This window comes from Meles meles, chromosome 17 (genome assembly GCF_922984935.1).
Source record: "Meles meles chromosome 17, mMelMel3.1 paternal haplotype, whole genome shotgun sequence".
Lineage (NCBI taxonomy): Eukaryota > Metazoa > Chordata > Mammalia > Carnivora > Mustelidae > Meles > Meles meles.
In genome coordinates this window covers 12210514-12234296 of record NC_060082.1, presented here as the reverse complement: position 1 = coordinate 12234296, position 23783 = coordinate 12210514, and the positions used below count along the sequence as shown (strand labels likewise).

The following is a 23783-nucleotide window of genomic DNA, read 5'->3' as shown; positions in this document are numbered from 1 at the left end:
AACAGAAAGCACGGAAAGAATGTACATTCATTAAAGTATTGTTTAAAACACTACAAAAGACAGAACAGGAGGAAAACTTTAACCATGGTCACTGTGAAATGATAAAAATATTAAGACTTAATTACAAAGACTGTCTTTGGGTAATAAATTTCAATTTGGTTTCTTAGAAAATTTTACTTTTATTTCTAACCCGCACAGTTTTATTTTCCTAACTTTAACAAATTTTACAGTAAATGGTTTTTATTTTTCCCTAAGAAAAAAATTACTGAGCCTTGAGAAGGTATTTCTAAAATAGTAATTTTTATTTTTTTTATTTAATCTTTTAGAATATTTTGGTATATTTGAGAGAGAGACAGAGCATGAGCGGGAGCAAGGGCAGAGGGAGAAATAGGTTGCCCGCTGAGCAGGGAGCCTGATGTGGGGCTTGATCCCAGGACCCTGAGATCACGACCAGAGCTGAAGGCAGATGCTTCATTGACTGAGTCACCCAGGCATCCCTAAAATAATTTTTTAAACTTAAAATGGTAAGTGTGAAAGAATTCAACTCAAGTTATTTCGATTCATAAATAACCATTTTGTAAAACCCATGTTTTAATTCCTTGTAGCTTCAAAGTAAAGTGTAGGTGATAAGACCTAAAATGTTTGATTATTTACACATGTAATTCATAAATATGAAAAGATAACACATAGTTTTAGGCTGTTTGTTCAACCACGGAAAAGTCTTTAACTTTTATTTTTTATTATCTCTATATATATGCTACAAAGAGCGTATCATGCTTAGTGAAATAAGTCAATCGGAGAAAGACAACTATCATATGATCTCCCTGATATGAGGACATGGAGAAGCAACATGGGGGGGTAGGGGGATAGGAGAAGAATCAATGAAACAAGATGGGATTGGGAGGGAGACAAACCATAAATGACTCTTAATCTCACAAAACAAACTGGGGGTTGCTGGGGGGAGGTGGGATTGGGAGAGGGGGAGGGGGCTATGGACATTGGGGAGGGGAGGCGAACCATAAGAGACTATGGACTCTGAAAAACAACCTGAGGGTTTTGAAGGGTCAGGGGTGGGAGGTTGGGGGAACAGGTGGTGGGTGATGGGGAGGGCACGTTTTGCATGGAGCACTGGGTGTTGTGCAAAAAGAATGAATACTGTTACGCTGAAAAAATAAAGAAATAAAAAAAAAAAAAAAAAAAAAAAGATATAATTTTTTGCAATATATAGTATTTTGAATTCTGTAGCAGAAAATGCTAATGATGACAAATACCAATAATCATATCAATCAAAAATAGTGCTCAATAGGTTAGTAATATATGTCAACAGTAAAAAAAATCATACATAAATAACATCTATTTTTCATTTAATTAACATCGTCCCTTTGGAAAAATTTACTCAAGTTCTGTGAATCTGATACAGTTGTTTTTTTTTTTTTAATCTTACCAACAAAGAAGAGTAGAAAATCAAACTTTCGCCTACATACAAATTCCAAAGATCCCTTTCTCCTTCTCCCCACCTAGTAAATACAGGTTTGTTTACAAGGCCTCAAAGGTGGCTTCCTGGTCAGTCACCACATTGAAGAGAGACTTGGGTGGAGCCGGCTCTGGCTCCCGGATCCGAGAGACACAACCTCCTCTAATCTCCACGTGCTCTTTCGACATACAGTGAATATACTACCTACTGGCTGCTCTAGAATAGATGTTAAAATCTATGACCTAATATCAGAATAAAAGATGCGACTCTACTGAGAACTGCTGAGGTTCATTTCTTTGAAAGCAATGGATTATCTCATAGTTACTCCATTGATTTATTAACTCTTATGTAAATACCTTTACCGGTCTGTACTGCAGAAGTGACTACCATACTTCTGTAATAAATGAAATTTTAAAATTCAGTAATAGAAAAATAAAATAATCTTAAATTACAGTGAAAGGAAAAACAACAACAACAACACTGCATCAGCGAGATGGCTATCCACTTCTCTAGACTTCTACTGGAAGTGCGCAGTCCAAGTCAAGTGACAAATTTGGAAACCAAAAAGATGGAAGATGACAAAGGCAATACACCAAGAACAGAAAGCTAAATACTGAAGAATTATGGACCTAAAGGGATTTTAAGATTATCTTGTACTCATTTTACACATTAGTAAACTGAGAGCCAAACAGATTAACACTGTCCCAGCTGACGCAGTAAGAGACATATTAAGAGGTTATGACCCTAACCAATTAAAATTTTGCCTTACACTCTCAGCACGGATTAAAAATAAAGAGGAGTGCCTGCAGGCTCCGTCACTGAAGCATGCAACTCTTAATCTTGGGGGTGTGAGTTTGAGCCCACACTAGGTGTAGAAATTACTTAAAAATAAAATCTTTAAAAAAAATGAAATTAAATAATTAAAGCAAGTGAACCAAAAAATACAGAGGAAAGTGCATTAAAATGAGTCAGGAGAGAGATCTAAATTCTAGGACCAAGTCCGCCCCTGTAGAGGTCAGGGTAATTCATTTAGACTCTGGCCCGTGGTTTCCTCATTTATAACCTGAGAACACAGGACTGGTTGTATAATCAAGCATGGATACCAGAATACTAAAGTTCGTAAGTGATTCATTCCAGTAATTAATAATTTTGCAAATCAGGACCTCTTCACTATGAAAATTAAAAGTTTCAGCTAGAACATCTGCATACTCACAACACATAAAACTGATAAAAGTCTTAAAGAACCACTAAAGTACCTAATTAGAAAGACCTGGGTCTTTTAAAGAAGAGTGAAGTACCCAATCATTCAAAAAAACGAAAAAAAAAAAAAAAACACGAAAAAAAAACACGAGTAGTACTCCCCCTCTTATTATTCAGAAAAGTTCAGTCAATTAAGATCAGGGGAAATACACACACACAGGTCAGAAAACTGAAATTTCTTTCTTTCTTTTTTTTTTTTTTAGGAGATTTTATTTGTCAGAGAGAGGGAGAGCATACAAGCAGGCAGAGTGGCAGGCAGAGGCAGAGAGAGAGAAGCAGGCTCCCGGCTGAGCAAGGAGCCCGATGTGGGACTCGATCCCAGGACCCTAGGATCATGACCTGAGCTGAAGGCAGCGGCTTAACCCACTGAGCCACCCAGGCGTCCCAGAACTGAAATTTCTGACATGGACTTTTAACCTTATCTTAGGAATATACACATTACATTACAACAATGCTTACTTTAGGAATCTAATTCAAGCTGAAAAACAAAATGAAAAATTTCAGTAATTAAAATAGAATTAATGTTGTTTAGTCTGCATTTCAAGCATGAGAAAAAGCTTTTACAATCAGTTCACGGTGTAATCCAAAAATGATAAAATGCTGTAATGCTTTAGGAAAGCCAGTGGAAAGGAGAGGATAGACTGTGGAGTAATATATAATCCTGTCACATGACTGGCCTTAAAAAAGGGATTAATATCATGCATGAGTCTTAAAATACCACAGCTGAAACATTTTTATATTCAAAACTTTTCAGAAGTCTCTTACCTTCCCAGAATCCAGCATCTTCTGAAAGTCTTCCATTGTATTAGCCACAACCATATGAGTCTTAAGGTCTTCAGAAGCCCTATCACAATATAATTGCAAAAGAATACACATTTTTTCTTATTAATATGACAAAGTTTAAAAAAAAAAAGTAAAATTTGACAAAAGAGCAATAACCTGGAAGTGAGAACATCTCGGTGTGAACCTCCTCACACATCACTGGATTAACACTAGATGAAGGGGAATTTGCTGAGCACACAACAGGCAATAATTACTTTTGTTATTACCATTAAAAGTCTCCAGAACATTCTATGCCTGGCTATACCACTTAGCACCTATGAGAGTCTGCGTTATTTTTAAAACCTCTTTGGTCCTAGTTTTCCTTTCTATAAAACTGGAAAAATACTAAAAAAATACTCTAACTGCCATACAGATTGTTTTGAGAATCAAATGGAAAGGCAGGAAAATGTTATAAAAAAGGAAAAACCACAAATACACATAATTTGAGCTATTTTCATATACTATATAATTCTTTTCTAAGAACTTCGGGTTTTAGAAATGGAAGTAAGTATCACTCCCTTTTACATTCAAAGTCACACACTATAGGAGGATGGTTCATGCGTATTTTCTTTTCAGAATCTGAGGACGAAGACCGTGTGACTTCTCTGCCAGTAACTGCTAGCTCTCCACCAAACCCCTCTTCTGACCTTTCCATAGTCTGACAGGCCCATGTGAGTAAGTCACAGCCAGTAAGATCCAGGAAAATACATAGGGGTTAAGTCTAAGGATGGGGTAAAAATGCACCTTTATGAAACCAACATTATTAACACATTTACTGAGTAAAAATGTCAATAATTAAACTGCTTTTTAGCCACAGAAGCAGTGGTCTTCCAATCAGAGGATGCATGTGAATCACACACAGAACAGTCTGACACCACAGATGACCGGAACCAATCTCAAAACCAACGGATCAGAAACTCCAGGTGTGATGCTCCGGTATGCTTCTTTCCCAAACCTCCCAGGTGACTCTGAAGACAAACCCCCAGAAAAGAACCAATGTACTAAATGTACTATTTAAATGGCAGCAGTAAGGACAGGCAGCTTTCTCATCTTTCACCTCTGACAATATGACCTGCTCTCAGCTCAGACGGACTTCAAAGGCACTATTCATTCATAGGCTAAGCAAATCCTTGAAGTCAAGTGAGTCATTCTCATTTTAGGGCAAAGCAAGCTAAGACAAGCAAAATCACTTGCCCAAAAACACGCAAGCACCAACGCCAAGACTAAAATTAGTTCATTCCTTAAACTGAGGCCAACATGAACTAGGCATAAGGTCCCAAAAGACACATGAACACATAAGAAGATGCAGGCCCACCTTCCCCCACACAGGCAGTGGACCTTCCTCTTTTGTCTCGGGTGGACAGGAAAGTAAGTAAGGTGCCACACACATGCACCAATCTTTTTACTGCCTCTGCCCTGAGAACTCTGATTCTAGAAGAACACTCTCCACAGATCAGGGCAGCCCTGAAGCTTCCTTTCACCCCAGATCTCCAATACCAGTCAAACCGTTCTTTTCCTTGGCTACACGTCATAATCACACGGGGAGCTTTTAATACTGCAGCTGCCGCACTCACCCTCGACTAACTAAATTACCATCTCTGGGGAGGGATCTATGCGCTGCTATTTTTGAAGCTTCCTGGGTGCTACTAATGTGTACCCACAGGTGAGAATCAATGCCTTAATCCCTCAAATTTATACTTAAAAAGCCTCAATTTGAAGTCAACCCAAATTAGTCCACGAGACAGCCAGGCCAGCACTGCAAACCTAGCAGGATGCAGAAAGCCCTCGGAAAAATCGTTATGATACAGGTCAAAAACACAAGAGAGGCAAATTAAGAACTCTGGGAGCTCAGAGGGAAAGATGACTTCCAGTCGGGACACTCACAAAATTCCTCAGTACAGCTCTCAAAAGCTGAACAGGGTTTCAAGATCAGAGACAAAAGCAATCCTAAGGACCTAACCTTGTAAAAAGGTTCACATGGATGTCTTCCAAAAGAGCGTGAAGTTTAGTCTCAGCCTCATTATCAGCCACTGTCAGCTTTTCTCCAGTATCTCGTCTGACAGCTACAAACTGGCAGCTCTTCATGTCACGTGGCCCAACTTCAAGTCTGATGGGAACTCCCTAGAAAACAAAGAAGGCAGTTAAAATGATACATGCCTGTCTCTTCTTGAAGACACAGAATATTTCATGGCTTTATCTCCTACAAATCATAAAAACCCAAAAATCAAAGGCACAAGCAAACAGTAAAAACAGCAGGCAGTAATCCTGAGACACTACAGAAATCTCTTCTAATAAGAATGTATAAACCTAAGGAAAAAAATGTACTCCCCAACCAGTTTTGAGCTAAGAGTTGAGAAACATGGTAGTGCTGTCTAGATCAATATTCCTACCTCTTCTCCCATAAAAGCACGCACAGAAATTTGCATCTGTAGGGCATACAAGGTGGTAAACAGAGAGGACTTCTTGAACTTAAGGCTGCCCCAAGTCGCTGATCAGTACACCTGGCACGTCTGTGACTCATTCAAGGCACAATGGTGTGGTTACGTCTTAGCTCCAGATACTCCAGCACGCAGCGTGAAGGGGCTTGTTAAAGCAAGGATTGCTGGGCTCCGCCCCCTGAATTTCTTATTACAGAAGGTCCAGGAATGGGGCCTAAAGATTCATACTTCTTTTTTTTTTAAAGATTGTTATTTATTTATCTGACAGACAGATCACAAGTAGGCAGGGAGGCAAGCAGAGAGACAGGAAGGGAAGCAGGCTCCCTGCTGAGCAGAGCCCGATGTGGGGCTTGAACCCAGGACCCTGAGATCACGACCTGAGCCAAAGGCAGACGCTTTAACCCACTGAGCCACCCAGGCGCCCCAAGATTCATATTTCTAACAAGTTCTCAAGTGAGGCTGGGACTGCACTCTGGGAACCATTCCCCTATTCCCTTTGGATTTTACAAGGAGCTTAATGACTATATGCAAGTTTAAGCCTGTGAATGTTCAACCCTTATGAATGCTCCAGGAGGGGAATTAAGACCCAGAGAGACCTTATTTTTAGGATAAACAGTAAATTTTCTAAACATTTAAACAGTGGGTCTTTTAAACATTTTTCTCCTGAGCAAAGGATCCTCTAAAACTAATCTGGGGTTTCGAATTTAAGTTAGTTTAGCTGATGGCAGTCTCCTAAATCAAAGTCAAAGGAAAATTTTAAATGTTATTCAAAAAAAAAAAAAAAAAAAAAGATTTATCTTTAAAGAAGACTTATTTTATAAAACAATGAATACCATAGAACAAATTATTGTATGCTGAGTATTGTTTTATTGTCTTCCTTTTTTCACCTAATGTATGCATGTGTAACAGGGTTAAGTGCAATGAGATTTACAAGAGGAATAAGAAACAGATACTGTCCTCAAGGAGCTTCATGTTCTCCCAGGTAAATACGGCATGCACACAAATAATCAGTACAGAAAATCACAAGTAGGAGACTATCCTCAGCTGAAAGAGAAGGAAAGTTACTAGAAGGTAAAAATTAATGAGTAATTTCATCAAAACTGAGGAACATTCTATAAAAAAATTAACCTCTATCCACAAAAAATGCCCATGTTGTGAATGACAGAGAAAGGTTAAGGAACTTCTCCTCAGTAACGGAAACTAAATTGACATGACAACAGGGTCCTGTGCTGGATGAGAAGAGTAGCTCAGAGCAGGGCGTCAAAGCCTGAGTTGGGTGAGAGGGCATCTTGGCGTGAGAATAACCTGGCACCGAGTGACAGAGGCCATGGGGGATAAGCAGGGCACTCACACAGGGGAGTGGGAGGCAATGGCCAGAAAGATTATCTGAGGCCAAATCACAGCGGAGGCATATATTCTGCGGGCCATTTTTTCTAAGTAAAATGTTATGAATTTACTCATAACGGATTGTTTTTCTTTTCAATAGCAACACAAAATTATCTTAGTCATCCAACACAGTAAAAAGAAAAGTAGTTAATTCATTCATTATTTTCCCCTTTCAACTTTCATAATGTGGAAGAGGTATGAAGAAGTTGTGGCAGTCCCTGGGTTCTAGTCTGGTAACTACACCATATACCCCAGTAATGAAACTGAGTCTCCCACTACATACACATCTCATCCCACCCCCAAACTGCCTCACTGTACAAAGTTCATCACTATCAAATGAATACAAATCTAGATCTTCCAAAACTATTTTCTTTTCTCAGGAATTCTTGGACTGAATGGAGAGAAAATGGCATTAAGAAATGCCATGAGTACTTTTCACTAACTAGTGACCCCTCTCACTGTTCTTTAGTCTTGGGCATCAAGTTTAGAATTTAGAGGTTCTGTACTCTTTCCTGAGAACTGCAGACAAAAGCTGTAGCAAAGCCTACTCACACCCAGAATCTCCTTCACAGTATAGGTTCATCATGGTACTAAAAAGAAGAGTGACAGTGACAAAGTCAAGTCAGTCCTAGAGGGAGAAGTGAAAAGGAAGAGGAGGAAGACAGAAGGGAGAATTGTACATGGATGGATGCCTTTCCCTCTTTCACTCCAGCCGGTAACAAAAGAATATGTTTCTCCTTCAACATCTGGAACCTCAGGCAAGGACACAGGGGCTCAGACCAGCTGCTGCTGGCATCACACACTACTCTTTCTGAGCAAGCACAAGGTACTGTAATTGAAAGGCAAGTATGTAAGAAAACATTTATCTTTAAAGTCTTCATTAAAGGTAGGTGAGTAAGTAAAGGAAAAATGTATTATACAGAAGAGAAACAAAATCAGCACAACTAATTTTTAGCACCGAAGATTTACCTTAGGGGCCAATTAAAACAAACAGTTGTATAAATACCAGCAACTGTGGGAAGCCTGTATGTGTTCATACTGAATAATCCCAACGCTGCTGAGCCTCCATACTTGGAATCAGCTTGGAGCTGCAGGAGCACTACATCTTCTCCTCTATCTCCTATAATGTGAGTTTAGAAATTCTGCTCCTCTAGTAAGATTCCCTTGTTAAAGCTTATGAAAAAAATTAAATTCCAGAAGTTTGAAAAATGTTATTAAAAATATAGATCATCTACTAATGATGATATGCAATAAATGAAATTTATATTAACATTAAGGGGCGCCTGGGTGGCTGAGTGGGTTAAAGCCTCTGCCTTCAGCTCAGGTCATGATCCCAGAGTCCTGGGATCAAGCCCCGCATCAGGCTCTCTGCTCAGCAGGGAAACTTGTGATTTCTGCCTGTCAAATAAATAAATAAATAATATTTACAAAATCTTAAAGAAAACATTAAATCAGAATTTAGCCTTGAATATATGAAATAAAGATCAACAAATGGGTGTGAGACAGAATGGTGTAAAAAACCAAATATGGTATTACTTTCTGATGTTTTACTGATCAGCTGTTAACAATGACAGCAAGGTGATGACCATGCACCATTACTCTGATAGTCTTACTATTTAAACAGCTTACTTATATGAATTCCTGGTATAAACATTTTAGTGTAACAACCCTATGAGGTTTATTAATCATATACAAGGTCTTCAAGATCATTTTAATTTTAACATAATAAAAATAAGCTTCTGGAAAAAAGATTTTAAATTTAGCAAATATATAAACTTTATTATATATATATATACATATATATATATACACACACACACACATATATACATATATATATATGCATATATATAAAACACTATTATAAAGATCTGGACTTCATGAAAATTAAGTGAAAAAGAAAAAAATTCACAATTACCCAAGTAGAGAAAAGTAATGAGAAAACCTTACATTTCATAGAAACATATGTTAAAAAGAAAATTTAATCCCAAATTGGGAGTATGGAAGTAAAAGATGTAACTGAAGAATTTACCTTGAGCTCCCAGTGATTGAACTTCCAACCTGGAGAGTAGTTATCTCGCAAGTCAACTCTGACTCTAATATTAACACTGAGTAACCGCCTTCGATAATCATTGCATTTTGCAATCAGAGCCTCTCTGTCTTCTTCAGAAAGCACATTTGTAATGCCACAAGGAATAACCATCACCTAGAACCAGAGCAAGAGCACAAATTTATACAAAGAAACAGCATACAAAGTAATGTGGTCAGGCTGCTGCATGATACCCAGGAATCAAAACCTACTGGGGCCTGTGTAATTTTTAACACAGATCAACTTGTGTGATTTTTAATCTCCATGGAATGTCTACCAACCAGTGCACATTACTTGTCTATGCTAACTGCATCTTATTTGACCTACTATATCTCATTAAGCTTATGAATCATTTCAAAAAAAAGATTTCTAAGCAAGTTTTGTATAAAAAGCAGCTAAAAATTTAAAAAGCAAAAAAACAGTAACAGAAATGATACACACAGTTACACAATACTAAGGTCCAGACTGTATTTTATAGAAAGAGTGATAAACAGAAATACTTTCCTTACCTGAACAGAAGCTACACGGGGTGGTAATACTAAGCCCATGTTGTCTCCATGAACCATGGTCATAACACCAATAGTTCGAGTGGTCAGGCCCCAGGAGTTCTGATAAGCAAACTGCTTCTCTCCTGGTGTCTTTGGATCTTCAAAAACAATTTCAAACATTCTGGAAAAATTCTGCCCTAAATGATGTGATGTTGCTCCCTAAAACAAAGAAATAGAAGCGTTAATTTTAGTAACTAATTATGCCTTTGAAAATGATTTCTGTAAGATCATACACCTTAAAATGTCTCTAGACATGTTTTACATTCCTTGACTTTTTTTATATATTAAGTTTTTACAGCATAAATCATACAAAAAAAGACCAGGATTAGTCAAAAAGGAAAAAAAAAGTACAGAAGGGTACTGCTGTGAGCAGCCCCTTTTGTAGGAATAACTTCAACTACAAACGTTAAAAAAGAATCCATGCTTTGGTAATTCACAATACAAGCCTTCAATTAATTGACCTTAGAGATTTGTAAGAATGGAACAGTTAAGCCTGAAATTATAACATGGTCTGGAAAGCACACAAAATACACAGGTGTTTTTTTTGGAAAGAGTCCCCTTCTCTGGTGACAGAAGTCTTTTGGATCGCCCACAGGCTATGCTTACAGTCACCCATGAACCCCATGCAGCATTTTGCAGGTACCTGGATGGCTCTTCCACTAGCGGATATAAACACTTCTAAGGTAGTTGTATAATCTCCTCCTGCAAATTTCTCCTTTTCAGTCTTTCTGCCTTTTACAACAGGAATTGCCAGGAGTTCTTCGTATACCTGGGCATATAAGTCAAGTATCTCCAAGACCTGTAACAATATTTTAAACATGAAAGTGTTCCAATTTATGGTGTATTTGTTTCTTACAGATCTATAAAGCTATACTATTTAAAACTGTGGTGGAAAATACATGAAACAATGAAAACCTTTTCTTATGGAAAGGTTAAAGCAGCCAGTGTGTATTTACTAAGGAAGACATTCAACAAAGTAACGTGGAAGAAGTTTAGTAACTTTTTAAAAATGTTCATAAATTTAGAATATAATTTAAAAAATGTTTATGAAAGATACAAATATATGTGTGTGTAACCAGGCTAGTGTGTGTGTGTGTGTGTGTGTGTGTGTGTGTGTGTGAGTGAGAGAGAGAGAACCAGGATGAAAGTCTTCTGAAGAATAATTAATTTCACCCTGGGATTATAATTTCCTCCATACAGGGAAGTCCAAAAATATTTTCATCTGAAAATTTAAAACAGCACATTTTCTAATAAAATTTCATTAAAGCAGTTTCTTAAGCCTGTGTACATCTGTATTAACTTGTGTCTTTCTTTTAACAGGTGGTACACAAATTTTAAGTATCAAAATAATTATATCAGGAAATTATCTTTTAAAGTTATTTTCGGATCAGATTAAATTTTAATTTAGAATTATTTATTAAATGATTATTATGTAAGCAGTAACACTGCATTACTTAAGAGTTGGGGGAATAAAGCACAGCTTGGAGAAAGAAATGGAACATAATTAATATGGAAGACAACTTTTTATACCTCTTCTGCCGCTTCTTCAAAGGTAGCAAATGCACTGTGCCCTTCCTGCCAAAGGAATTCACGAGTGCGTAGGAAAGGCTGAGGATGTTTGAATTCCCAACGCTGGAAGAGGCAAGAACACAATTTGATCATTATGGAAAGCTTTTCCATTTTTATTAACAATTTAATGTGGCAAGTAACCAGAAATCATAATTGTAATCCATAACTGTGATTAAAAAATGCTTCCATTCTGTCAATCCTTTGAATATAAAAATAAGGAAAAATAAAATGTGCATTTCAAAAAACAGAACGAAACTGAGTAGGAAGAGTAATGAAAGAGCGTAAGAAAGAGTATGTACCTACCACCACATTACACCACTGATTGAGTCGGATGGGCAGGTCTCTGTGTGACTGCACCCACTTTGCATATGCAGGATACATGACTGGGAAGATAAAGAAAATACAGGTGGTTAGTCATTGCAGGCTTTTTTTCTCTTTGAAGGCTGGTAAGAGCTACACGAGTAACACAGTGAATAGAAGTTAAAATGCTCTGTTGGTGTAAATGCGTTTCCAATGTTTGTAATGGCAAGTGAACGGTTACGTTATTTCATAAAGTGGATTAGTCAAGGAAATAAATCTACCTTAAACCTGACCTTATTTTGTTTTTCACATTGAAATTTATACTTCACATTTAATTTCACTGCTTTTCAGCGATTTTATTTTCAAAAACACTAAGTGGAGCTTACAGCATACACCATGCTGTCTGTGAAGTTCTTCACACCTACAATGCCGTTCAGTTGCCGCGTTCAATCCACAAAGTCGGTATCATGATCTTAGTACCCAAGATGCGGAATCTGAGCACAGAGAGGTTAAGTAACTTGCTGAATCCAGAACAATTATCTGTTAGAACTAGAATTCAGATTAAATCTGTCCAATGCATCTATCCGGAGTATGAAAGCTATTGCCAAGAACTGTCAATTTAAATGAAGGTGTCTGTCTTATCACGGCCTGCTCTTGACTAGAATTACTAAACACTCTGCCAACCAGAAAACAGCTGGTGTCATTATTTCAATAACGCATCCTTACAACAATATATGAGAGTATCACCAGAAGTATGAAGTAAAGAGCAAAGAATCCTTCATTCTAAAGATGGATAATCACTTTGGAAAACAGTAACAAACCCCAAAACCTCGCCGAGACCTTTTCTTCACCTGCAAAATGGAGATTACAATCACTACCTCGACTTTTCTCACTCACTAAGAATACAATATATAAATGAAATCACTTAGTAACCTATAAAAACCCTATTCAAATATAAATGTCATATTAAAATGACTAACAAAATCTGTAAGAAAATATGGCATAAAACATCAGGGTTGGCAAACTTTTAATCAATTCCAAGAATTAAAATTATTCCAAGAATAAGTCCTGTAAAATTCTGAAAAATTACAGCAAATAAAAAATGATCAAAGTGTCTTTAAAACAACAACAACAACAAACTTTATTCTAGTAAAGAGCTCTGCAACTTTTACTGCACTGGCAATAAAATTCTACGCAACTTCAGTCTATATTCATCTTTATTAACATTTGTTAAACTGGGTCACTGTCAAGGAGGATCATAAATGTCACAAAATCAGCACTGAGGCAACTCTAGGAGTCATCTGGGGTGTCCCGGTGAGCACTCTATGCCCCAAGGCCCATGCTCACCTGTTTCACTAGTGGGACGAACAGCAATTGGTTCTGCCAACTCTGTTTTGCCAGATCTTGTAACCCAAGCAACCTGGTAAGATAAAATCATTTTCCATACATTTTTTTAAACAGCACTTCAGAGAAACAGCATAAATACAGGCAAATCTATTTCAATTTTTGCTACAGTAAGGCAAGTTAAGTAATTGCTGCTTTTTCTGGTAAGAAAAGTAGATACATACTGTCCTTATAAATATTTAGCAAAAAGAAAGAGCCAATCAGTCAATGTAACTAACAGAATCATAACTTGCCCTGAAGGAACAAATATATATACATTTCTAATGGCTTTATAGTTCTCTAAATTGGTCTTGACATCTAAATTCCTGTTCAAGTGTGAATTGAAAATATACTTTTCTAGTTTACGAGAGAAAACCGCAAAAATAAAGCAAACTAACTTACCTCAGGGGCAAAGTCAGCAATATGAGTCTTCTCTTTCTCTAATGCACCTTGAGACACAAACATGGGGAAATAGCAGTTTTCAACACCAAGTTTCTTGATCTCAGCATCAAAAAAGTCCTTGATGGATTCCCAAATGGAATACGCCCAGGGACGAAGAATATAGCAGCCACTTACATCATAGTATTCAATCAGTTCTGACTTTGTGATGACCTTTTTAAAAGAAAAATATAGTCTTTGAAGCCTAAATTAAACCAAAATTATAATACAAGTGCCAAGTGAATGATAACCAAGCTTCAAATCTGGAGGCTTCCACTGTTGGTACATTCCCTTAATGTGCGTGTGAAATGGCCTTTTCTATAGCGAGAAACACCAACCCTAAAACCTTAAGACTTGAATTCTAATCTTGCTTCTGCTGTTTACTACCTTTGTGACTTCGGATTAACCCCTTTACCTCACCATTTAAGAAAAAAAAAATAGAATAATGACTATCTCGAAGGGCTACATCTTAATTCACTGCTTGATGTGAACATGCTCTGAAAACTTGACAGGTTAAATGGCTGTACTATATATAGTATATACTATAGATTATTCATGACTTCGTACATTACTTTGTGTCTGGACTTCAAGAATCTAAATACAAAGTAGTCTTTGAGAAATTTATAATATGAAAACAAACTGAATGCATACTCACTTGAGAATACCAATCTGCAAGGTTTTCTTCTTTTTTTGCCTCTAGACCCAACCTACAGATATGAAAAATAAAATATGAATCTCTTCATTCATCAACTGCTTTTAGGCTGAATGGAAACAAACTTCTGAAGTTCAAAACAGAAACAGTTTTCTTCAATATGAGTTATTTCCATATTTATCTCTCTTGTATATTCATGCCCAAGATAACATTTTTAATCTCTTAAAGAGGTGGTAAGATACTGCCCACAAAGAACTAGGAAAGTTAAGCTAGCAAAAGCTATGATTTTAATGCAGACATCTCTTTCCACAAAGTTCTTTATAAGGTAATGTATTTGTAATAAAAATAGTATCACATAGAATTCTCTCACTAAAAAGACTCTTTTCCCAAATCAATCCAGAAAAATTTGTAATTAACATGATCGCTGCCCACTGACAGTAACACATAAAAAGTAATGAAAACAGCTGTGTGTATATGTGTGCATACATAGGTAGAGATAATCCTTACAGAGTCTACAAATTTTTTCTTTTAATTGCAGTAAGTAAAAGCTACAGAGACAGATGCAAAATAAGTTAGATCTGCAATAAAAAAACTATTCTAGAAGATGATCCTTTCCTTGAAACCAGTAATTATTCAAGAACTGTGGTCTTATGATCCACATAGAAAAAAATCACCCATTAGTCCTGTTTTAGAGTTTACAAACAAGGCTTTATTGGCTTAAAATTTTAATGTATTTAAAGCTGATTTCTCCACTGTTTCACTTTGACATGGCTCAACAAGATGCCTCTGTGAAACCTGGTCTTTTCAGAGATAAAAAATGAGAAGTTCGTGTTCTGTCCTCTATTATTCTAGGATCTGTAAGTCTGATCACTCAGTCAAATGCATGAAAAACAACTGTTATATTCTCTTTAAGGAGAAGTTGCATGTATGACGTGAGAGTTAAGAGGCAGAATTTTAAAATCAGCTAAACAAATCTAAAACCAAAGGATCTCGCAAAAAAAAAAAAATAATAATAATTTGGGGCGCCTGGGTGGCTCAGTGGGTTAAAGCCTCCTTCAGCTCAGATCATGATCCCAGGGTCCTGGAATCAAGCGCTGCATCGGGCTCTCTGCTCAGTGGGGAGCCTGCTTCCCTTCCTCTCTCTCTGCCTGCCTCTCTACCTATAATCTCTGTCAAATAAATAAATAAAATCTTTAAAAAAAAAAAAAACAACAAAAACTCACAACAGCAGTTGCTAATGATAGCTTTTTCTTTTTACTGAGCCACTGAAGGAAGCTAGAACGCAGTTCACTCTAATTCTGTCCTGGGGATTATGGACAGAGGCATCACGTTATTCATACAAACTGGAACATACTAAAACATCATCTATTCCTCTGTTTTGTCTTTTAAAACGGCTCTGTTCCATACCTACCCTATTTAACTCAAAATCCTATTAAGAATGAAGTTGTCACTTAGTCAACATAAAAGATTTTCATCTGGGGGCGCCTGGGTGGCTCAGTGGGTTGAGCCTCTGCCCTTGGCTCAGGTCATGATCTCAGGGTCCTGGGACCGAGCCCCGCATCGGGCTCTCTGCCCAGAGGGGAGCCTGCTTCCCCCTCTCTCTCTGCCTGCCTCTCTGCCTACTTGTGATCTCTCTATCAAATAAATAAAATAGATCTTTAAAAACAAAAAAAGATTTTCATCTGAAAAATTTGCTTAAGGTGTAAGACGATGAGTATTGTCAGGCTACCAACTGTGTTAAGTGGGAGGAAAGAGGGAATATTTATACATATTTGTTCTCACTTGTGTAGCCAAATGAAGATCTCTCAGTGGTTACGGAAGAAACTAGCTGTGGTTACCGATTCAAGATGGCGCTAGGAGAAACTGGGAAGATGGGATATAGGCAAAGGAGTGAGACTTCACCAAACTTTTGATATTCTGAGAGTCCTGCACCAAGCAAACAAACTTGTTACCTAAATAAACAGCATCCTCCAACTTCATATGACAGGCAAACTAACCAAAATCTTAAAAAAAAAAAAAAAAAAAAAAATTCTGGGTTGAATTCCTTCACAGTGGCTTCACTTGGAACGCAGCTTCCACGGTCCATTACCTGGTCTGTTTCTTAGGCCCCTGCCCTTCTCCTGCTCCGCTAGACGACAGTCCACTTCCTTGACTTTTAAAGGAGTCTTTCTTTTGACCATCACTTTGCTTCTGAGGCTTATTCTGCTTTTCAGACTTATTTTCTTTTTCTTTCTTTTTCTTATCTTTGTCCTCAGCCCCAGTGGCAGAGACAGGCTTATACTCGACTCCCGTCAGAGATTTGTATTGTGCTTTCAGCTGAAGGAGTTCTTGTACAGCTGAATCTACCTGATCCTTCAGTTTAACAAAAGAGGAAAAGAGAAGACAATATTTAATTCAAGTCACTGTCTAAGCACCAATGACCAAAGCTTCCTAAACAGATTTGAAAACATAAGTGAAGGCAGAAGCGAATGTGGTAAAAATAGAGAACATTAAATATACTAACGACTGGAAACAAAAAAATACAACAAACAGGGACAGAATTATATAGAGGGACTGAAAAAACAGTACTATAACTGCACTGTCTGAACGGGAGCCACTGGCCACATTTGGCTATTTAAATTCAAGAAAATAAGAGACTCTTAATCTCACAAAACAAACTGAGGGTTGCTGGGGTGTGGGGGCGTAGCAATAGGGTGGTTGGGGTATGGACTTTGGGGAGGGTGAGTGCTGTGAAGTGTGTAAGCCTGATGATTCACAGACCTGTACCCCTGGGGCAAATAATACATTATATGTTAATAAAAATATAAAAAAATTAAATTAAATATAATTAAAAACTCAGTTACTCAGTCACAACATTTCAAGTCTTCAGTGGTGACATGTAGCTAGTGACTGCGGGACGGGACAGAACTGCGACAGAACACTTCCACTGTCACCGGAAGTTCTACCAGGAAGCTCTAGTGTAACATGTATCCCACCGCAATTTAAGTTAGGAGCCATTACGCTACATTCATTCAACATTTCATAATCACAAAGCTGACAGCAACCAAGTTTCTACATTACTGGTTATAAACTTTAAAACCTGTAATGACATACTGTTTTCCATTCACAAATCTGTACCAAAAAATCCTACTCCTATGAAGAAAATATAATTAGCACAGACTACACCAGAGTTCAAAGTAACACGTGCATTTGAAACTGACTCAGCTCCAGGTGAATGAGTAAAACAAAGAGCATGCGCCAAAGGCCTACGGTGAGCCAGGCACTGCTGGGGTCTAAGTCCCTGTCCTCTAGGGTCTCACAGAAGAAAAAGAAGCAGACTATTTAACCAACAGCTAAAACACAGTGTTTAAGTATAATGTCAGAGAAGGCAGAGTTTTATGAGAATGTCTGGTCAAACACAGACGGGGAGAGAAGCAATCAGTGAAGCCTTCTCTAATACCCAAGACAAAGGCTGAGAACTGAAACATACGAGCAGAACTTAGATTTGATTGGCCAGAAAGTGTTCTGGGAAAGGAAAGTAGCCTGTAATGTGAAAAACAAAAATACAAACAAAATACCACACTAACCTTAGAGGCCTTTTCAGCTTTAAGTTTTCGAACAACTTCTCCTTGAGAAGCTACTTTGTCAAAAAGTACTTTGGCTTCTGGTGTTTCTGGACTGCTATGCTCAGAGCTGTTGGTTGAGTCTGAACTTTGAGATAATGGAGGCTGACCGGGAATGTACTCCTTTCCAGTTTTTTCTTTATACTGAGCTTTCAGAGAGAGTAAGCATTCTACGGCTTCGTTTATTTTAGCCTGAGATAAAAGACAAAAAACAATTATTTAAAACTTCAAAATTTCTGAAAATTTCAATGATTATCAAAAATCATTAATTGCCACCAAGGTATTCTATAAATAATCATCATGGAGAAAACCAAGCAACAAAGGAATTCAATTATAAAATAACAGATCAAAGTTTAAAAAAAAGTTAAAAATATAAACCACATTATAATCCTATATACAAACCATAAAAATAAACATAAACACATATACATATAGTACTGTAACTTCGCATTTTACATATGTAAACAGACAAATAAATAATAGGATATCCAAGCAAACCGGCAACAAACAAATAATAGGATATCCAAGCAAACTGTCTAAGCCCTGCGTCTATAAATAGGGGAGTCAGAAATTACAAAATCAGAATAAAGATCAGCTCAATGGCTTTGCTATACAAACCTTATTTTCATTAGCCTACTAAATAAACACTAAACACAGCACAAAACAAACAAACCACAGTTTGGGCCTAACTAAAGAATAGTTACATTATTCTTTTAAAAATTTAAAATAAAACGAGAAGGTATATTGAGAGTGTGTGTGTGTGTGTGTGTGTGTGTGTGTTTAAAGATTTATGTATTTGAGAGAGAGAGAGAGAGAGAGAGAGGCTGTGTGTGAACAGGGGGAGGGGCGGAAGGAGAGAGGGTGGTAGAGAAGCAGACTCCCTGCTCAGCGCGGTGCCCAACAAGGGATGGATCTCATGACCCTAAGATCCTGACCTGAACTGAAACCAAGAGTCATACGCTTAACCAACTGAGCTACGCAGGCACTCCCGTATGCTGTGGTTTTAATTAGACATTAACATATATACATCATCCTCTGATACTTCAATGTAATCATAATGAAAAATAATGAAATGAGATACTTATGATTCTAGCAGAGGAGGACAAAAATGCAGGCAAAGAACACAGGCTGGACACTTTACCTGAATGGCAGTACTATCTATACCACTGAAAAGCCATCTCACCAATCAGAGAGAGAAAAAGTACTTCTCAATCACTTCTCAATTACCTTAGTTTCCAAGTTTCATCACGACATTGTAACAGCGCTCCAAACATCAAAGAGCAACGCAACAGAAGCCAGGAAGAATACTACAGTGGGGTCCGAGGTGTGCAGAAGCACTGGTCTACCTTCTAAGAACTTGCATCTATGGATCAACAAGTAACATTTCCTTGTTCCGATAATTTATGATACAATGTGTTTTGCTGCCTACAGAAGTAGAGTCTGTCACCCAGGTACCACAGGGGGATAAATGTGAGAGGAGAAATCACACAAAGAGAAGCTTGCCTGATTTATACCCCTGACCTGTCTCCTGTTTACACTGACTTTAGAATTAAAAGCATTTTCACAACAACATATTCCTTTCAACTCCTAAGGAATAAGACACAATTAATCAGAATTATAGGAATCAAGGAAAAATAAACTTCCACCAGCTAAAAGAAAGAAAATGGGAAGAAAGTTAAGGGACTTTCCTGCAACTATTTCTACAAGAAGAGGCCTTAGAAAGAAGTTCCATTTAACCTGTAAGCAAGTGTTGACCAGAGTCTGAAGTCAGGTGACACACAGTTCAGGAAGAAAAAAACCTTTGGCAAGATTACAATTCAAGATATTATAAAGAAGCAAATTAAAATGGACAAATCACTTTACTACTAAATTATCATTTAAAATTATATATACTTATATTTTCTCCAACTGAGAAATGGAACAGTGTGATTACTAAGTTATCTATTCAGTTATTTTTCAAAACAGTGAAACAATACTGCTCTCTATGCAGTCTTCTCCGATGATTTAGAAGGTATCTAAAGAGTCATGAATTAGAATTAGCATTATCGGGGCACCTGGGTGGCTCAGTGGATTAAGCCGCTGCCTTCGGCTCAGGTCATGATCTCAGGGTCCTGGGATCGAGCCCCGCATCGGGCTCTCTGCTCCGCAGGGAGCCTGCTTCTCTCTCTCTCTCTCTCTGCCTACCTCTCTACTTTGTGATCTCTCTCTCTGTCAAATGAATAAATAAAAAAATCTTTAAAAAAAAAAAAAGAATTAGCATTATCAATACAAAAAAAAACCCTATCACTATTATTTTATGGCCCATTTATTTATTCTGTGCTGGACACTATGCTAAGTGCTTTACGTGAATCATTTTATTTTTAAAACAACCCTGACTCACTGTATAGAAGAGGCATAGCTTGGACATAAGATGAAGTACATTACCCAAAGCTACACGGTAAATGGCAGGAGAGCCAGGATTTAATCTAGGGTTTATTCTAGAGTCTATGATCGACTCCTGCTAACATGCCATGAAAACTGCATTTTTAAAAGAGGTCTTTGATTCTTAACAATGTCTTGTCGAATGAGGAAAAAATAATCTCTTTTAATACTCTAATTTTCCGGAATAAAAGACATTCACAAAGAAAAACAGGATGGTACTACTAAATAAAAGATTAAACAGCAGAAGCCTACAAGCAGGTGCTGACAAATCTTAAATTCTTTTTTTTTTAGAGATTTTATTTATTTGACAGATCACAAGTAGGCAGAGCGGCAGGCAGAGGGGGAGGGGGAAAGCAGGCTCCCTGCTGAGCAGAGAGCCCGATGTGGGGCTCAATCCCAGGACCCTGAGATCATGACCTGAGCTGAAGGCAGAGGCTTAACTCACTGAGCCACTCAGGCGCCCCAAATCTTAAGTTCTTAATGGACAAAACTGTTTCAAACGTATCTAACATGGCCAATACAACATGAAAAGATTTCGATAAATAATTGTTGATGCAAATGAATGAGAAAGGAATCAGCCTATCAAAAAACCACTTCAGTGAGAGTTTAAGATGGGAATTTGAGAAGGTACACGTGACCTGGGAACAGGACTGAGGATGGCAGAGAACTCACCTGGTTACACCTAGAACAAGTGCCCAACTGCTATTTATGCAGCACACACTAGATGGAAACATTTCTCTGTGGGGAAGGAAAAACTTTAAGAAGAAAACCTAAACAATACCATTTTAAATGTAAGAACGGAAAGGTCTGAGCACCTCAATTATCAATGAAAACAACCTTTTAAAAAAAATCTGTATTTCCGACTTCATCTATTTTTCCCAACTCTATGGATGTTCCCCCACCTTTTGCTCCTTTTTAACCCATCCCAGAAATGGACACCTGCACACATGAGTGATGGCCATTCCCCATGAGCTTCTCCCTCAGAGGGGATGGGAGATGAGTAACAACCCAAAGAGGGAATTCTCCCAAGTTGGGGACAGAGAGTAATGAGCTTGTATCATATAAAAAAGTCAGCTAGGAGATTTAGTAAACTAAAAGTTCACGGGTTTTCAAAACAAGGTGTTTGGGGTTTTACTAAGTCAACTGGTCAGAAATCTCTACTCAGCTTAAATGCCTAATCCTGTACGGCACAGCCCAATCCTGAATCTCAGTCCCAGGAGCCAGTCCAGCACAGCAGAGTGCCCGGACTCTGGAGTCATTCTGAGCTGGAACATCTGCTCTTCCATTTTTCAGTTCAGCTATGGGTTCATTTACCTAGACCACAATGTATCCACTACTTTTCCCTGACACCAATCAATACAAACTCCTCAGATTTTCCTAGAAGATCCCTAAACTGTAGTCAGTCTTGTGAAATAGCTTGTCTTACAAGATGGATGGATTTATACCTTCTCAGAGCAAAGCAAGCTTGTGTTAAACACCAAATAGAGATATAGCAAAAACTCGTTACACAAAAATTCCAAACAAGAAGCTCTAAATCTATTAAGGGAAAGGATCGGTTTGTGTCTTCTCATTTTCTCCCCCCTGCAATCTTTATTTTTTGGCCTTAGAATCAACGGTATTTGGGGTGGGAGTGAGGGACAGAGGTTTTCTAGAACAGCCTATTTGCCAAAGAGGTATAACAACGTGTTTCCTCTCCTGATAAGCTGTGATTTGGATTTTCAAAATCAAGAACAGTGGTGTAAAATATAAAGGGGCAGAGATTGGCAGAATATTTAAGCTGAATTATTGAGGGCATTAAACACAACACGCCACAAATCAAATGCTCCAACTGCAGAAGTACAGTGACCAGCACCCAGCCACACAGACGGACTCTGACACAAAGAGGCTGCTAATGCCAGGACGGAACAACTGTGAATTACTGCTTCTATTTAACATAATAATCATTTGATTTTGCTGCCATTTATTACTTCAATTAGGAAAGTCATTACTAGGGGTGCCTGGGTGGCTCAGTGAGTTAAAGCCTCCACCTTCCACTCAGGTCATGATCCCAGGGTCCTGGGATCGAGCCCTGCATCGGGCTCTCTGCTCAGCCAGAGGCCTGCTTCCTCCCCTCTCTCTGCCTGCCTCTCTGCCTACTTGTGATCTCTGTCTGTCAAATAAACAAATAAACCTTAAAAAAAAAAAAAAGAAAAGAAAAAAAGAAAGTCATTACTACAGATGTCTTTAAGTCTCTGTCCTATAGGGGATGGGTCAGCTGACTTTTCCAATAAAGGGCCAGGGCCTCATAAAAAATATTGTAGGCTTTGTGAGTCTAATTACTCAACTCAGCAGTTACAGCACAAAAAGAGCCTTAGATAATACGTAAACTATGAAGTGCGGTTGTATCCCAATAAAATTGTGCATACAAAACACAGGGGCAGACCACGGTTTGCCAAACCTGGTCCCAGAATTTGAAGTGTTATATTCCATAAAACCCTTAATTTACCATTTTTTGACTCCCATTTCGAGAAAGCAATACTAAAATTTCAAGTTAAACTGTATTCACTTAGACTTAAAATCAGAGAAATGTATTCAAAATCAAAGTTTTATTTTTTGAAGCCATAGCTTTTGAACTTTAAAAGTTGATATTCCAAATCTGAAAAGTGACTTCAATTTTTAAAGTAACTCAGCATTCAGAATTATTTTATCTTTGGTGTATTCTCAGATAAGCAACTCTCAACTCTATCTGCCTGATCCCCTGTTTTGCAACAACCTACCCAGCAAGAGGAAAAGGAAAGAGGAGCAGAAGAAGTGGACTTGAAGGAGAAACTGAAGGTAGACCACCACGTTTTCCCTCCTCGCCTGTCTCTGCTTATACTCCGCCTTTATGCTCAGAAATTCTACACAGAATTACTATCTGATCCTGAAGCAGGAGGGAGGCAGGGAGAAGGACAGAAGAATGGACAAATAGAAAAGGAAAAATTCTAATCAAAGCCTGGAACTATAAATTCTCAGCTGATCACCTTCTTTACAACTGAACATGACATAAGAGAACTACTTTTGCAGGAAATACAATGGTTAAGAGGTTTAGATAAATCGTTAATATAAAATAAGCACAGACTTGTTTAATACATTAATAAACTAGTAAAAACATAACCCTCGGGGCACCTGGGTGGCTCAGTGGGTTAAAGCCTCTGCCTTCGGCTCAGGTCATGGTCCCAGGGTCCTGGGATCAAGCCCCGCATCGGGCTCTTTGCTTGGCAAGCAGCCTGGTTCCTCCTCTCTCCCTGCCTATCTCTCTGTCTACCTGTGATCTCTGTCTGTCAAATAAATAATAAAAAACAAAACAAAACAAAAAAACATAACCCTCTGGTGTTCATAATGCAATGCCCCACAACCATCACCTCCAGTGAGAAATAACT

The 23783-nt window shown here is 37.9% G+C and overlaps 1 protein-coding gene across 2 annotated transcripts in view; it reads right to left on the bottom strand.

Annotated features, from left to right (window-relative positions):
* The window catches only part of EPRS1 (glutamyl-prolyl-tRNA synthetase 1), a 68368-nt gene that overhangs the window by 1893 nt on the left and 42692 nt on the right, over positions 1-23783 (bottom strand). For both annotated transcript variants that reach the window (XM_045982725.1, XM_045982726.1), the window contains 12 exons: positions 17926-18153; positions 16449-16711; positions 14363-14414; positions 13672-13881; positions 13234-13306; positions 11890-11969; positions 11548-11649; positions 10661-10816; positions 9979-10176; positions 9413-9586; positions 5517-5677; positions 3500-3578 (listed from right to left, as the gene is read on the bottom strand). In XM_045982725.1, the coding sequence (XP_045838681.1) occupies positions 3500-3578; positions 5517-5677; positions 9413-9586; positions 9979-10176; positions 10661-10816; positions 11548-11649; positions 11890-11969; positions 13234-13306; positions 13672-13881; positions 14363-14414; positions 16449-16711; positions 17926-18153 (1776 nt within the window). The remainder of the gene's footprint in view (positions 1-3499; positions 3579-5516; positions 5678-9412; positions 9587-9978; positions 10177-10660; positions 10817-11547; positions 11650-11889; positions 11970-13233; positions 13307-13671; positions 13882-14362; positions 14415-16448; positions 16712-17925; positions 18154-23783) is intronic.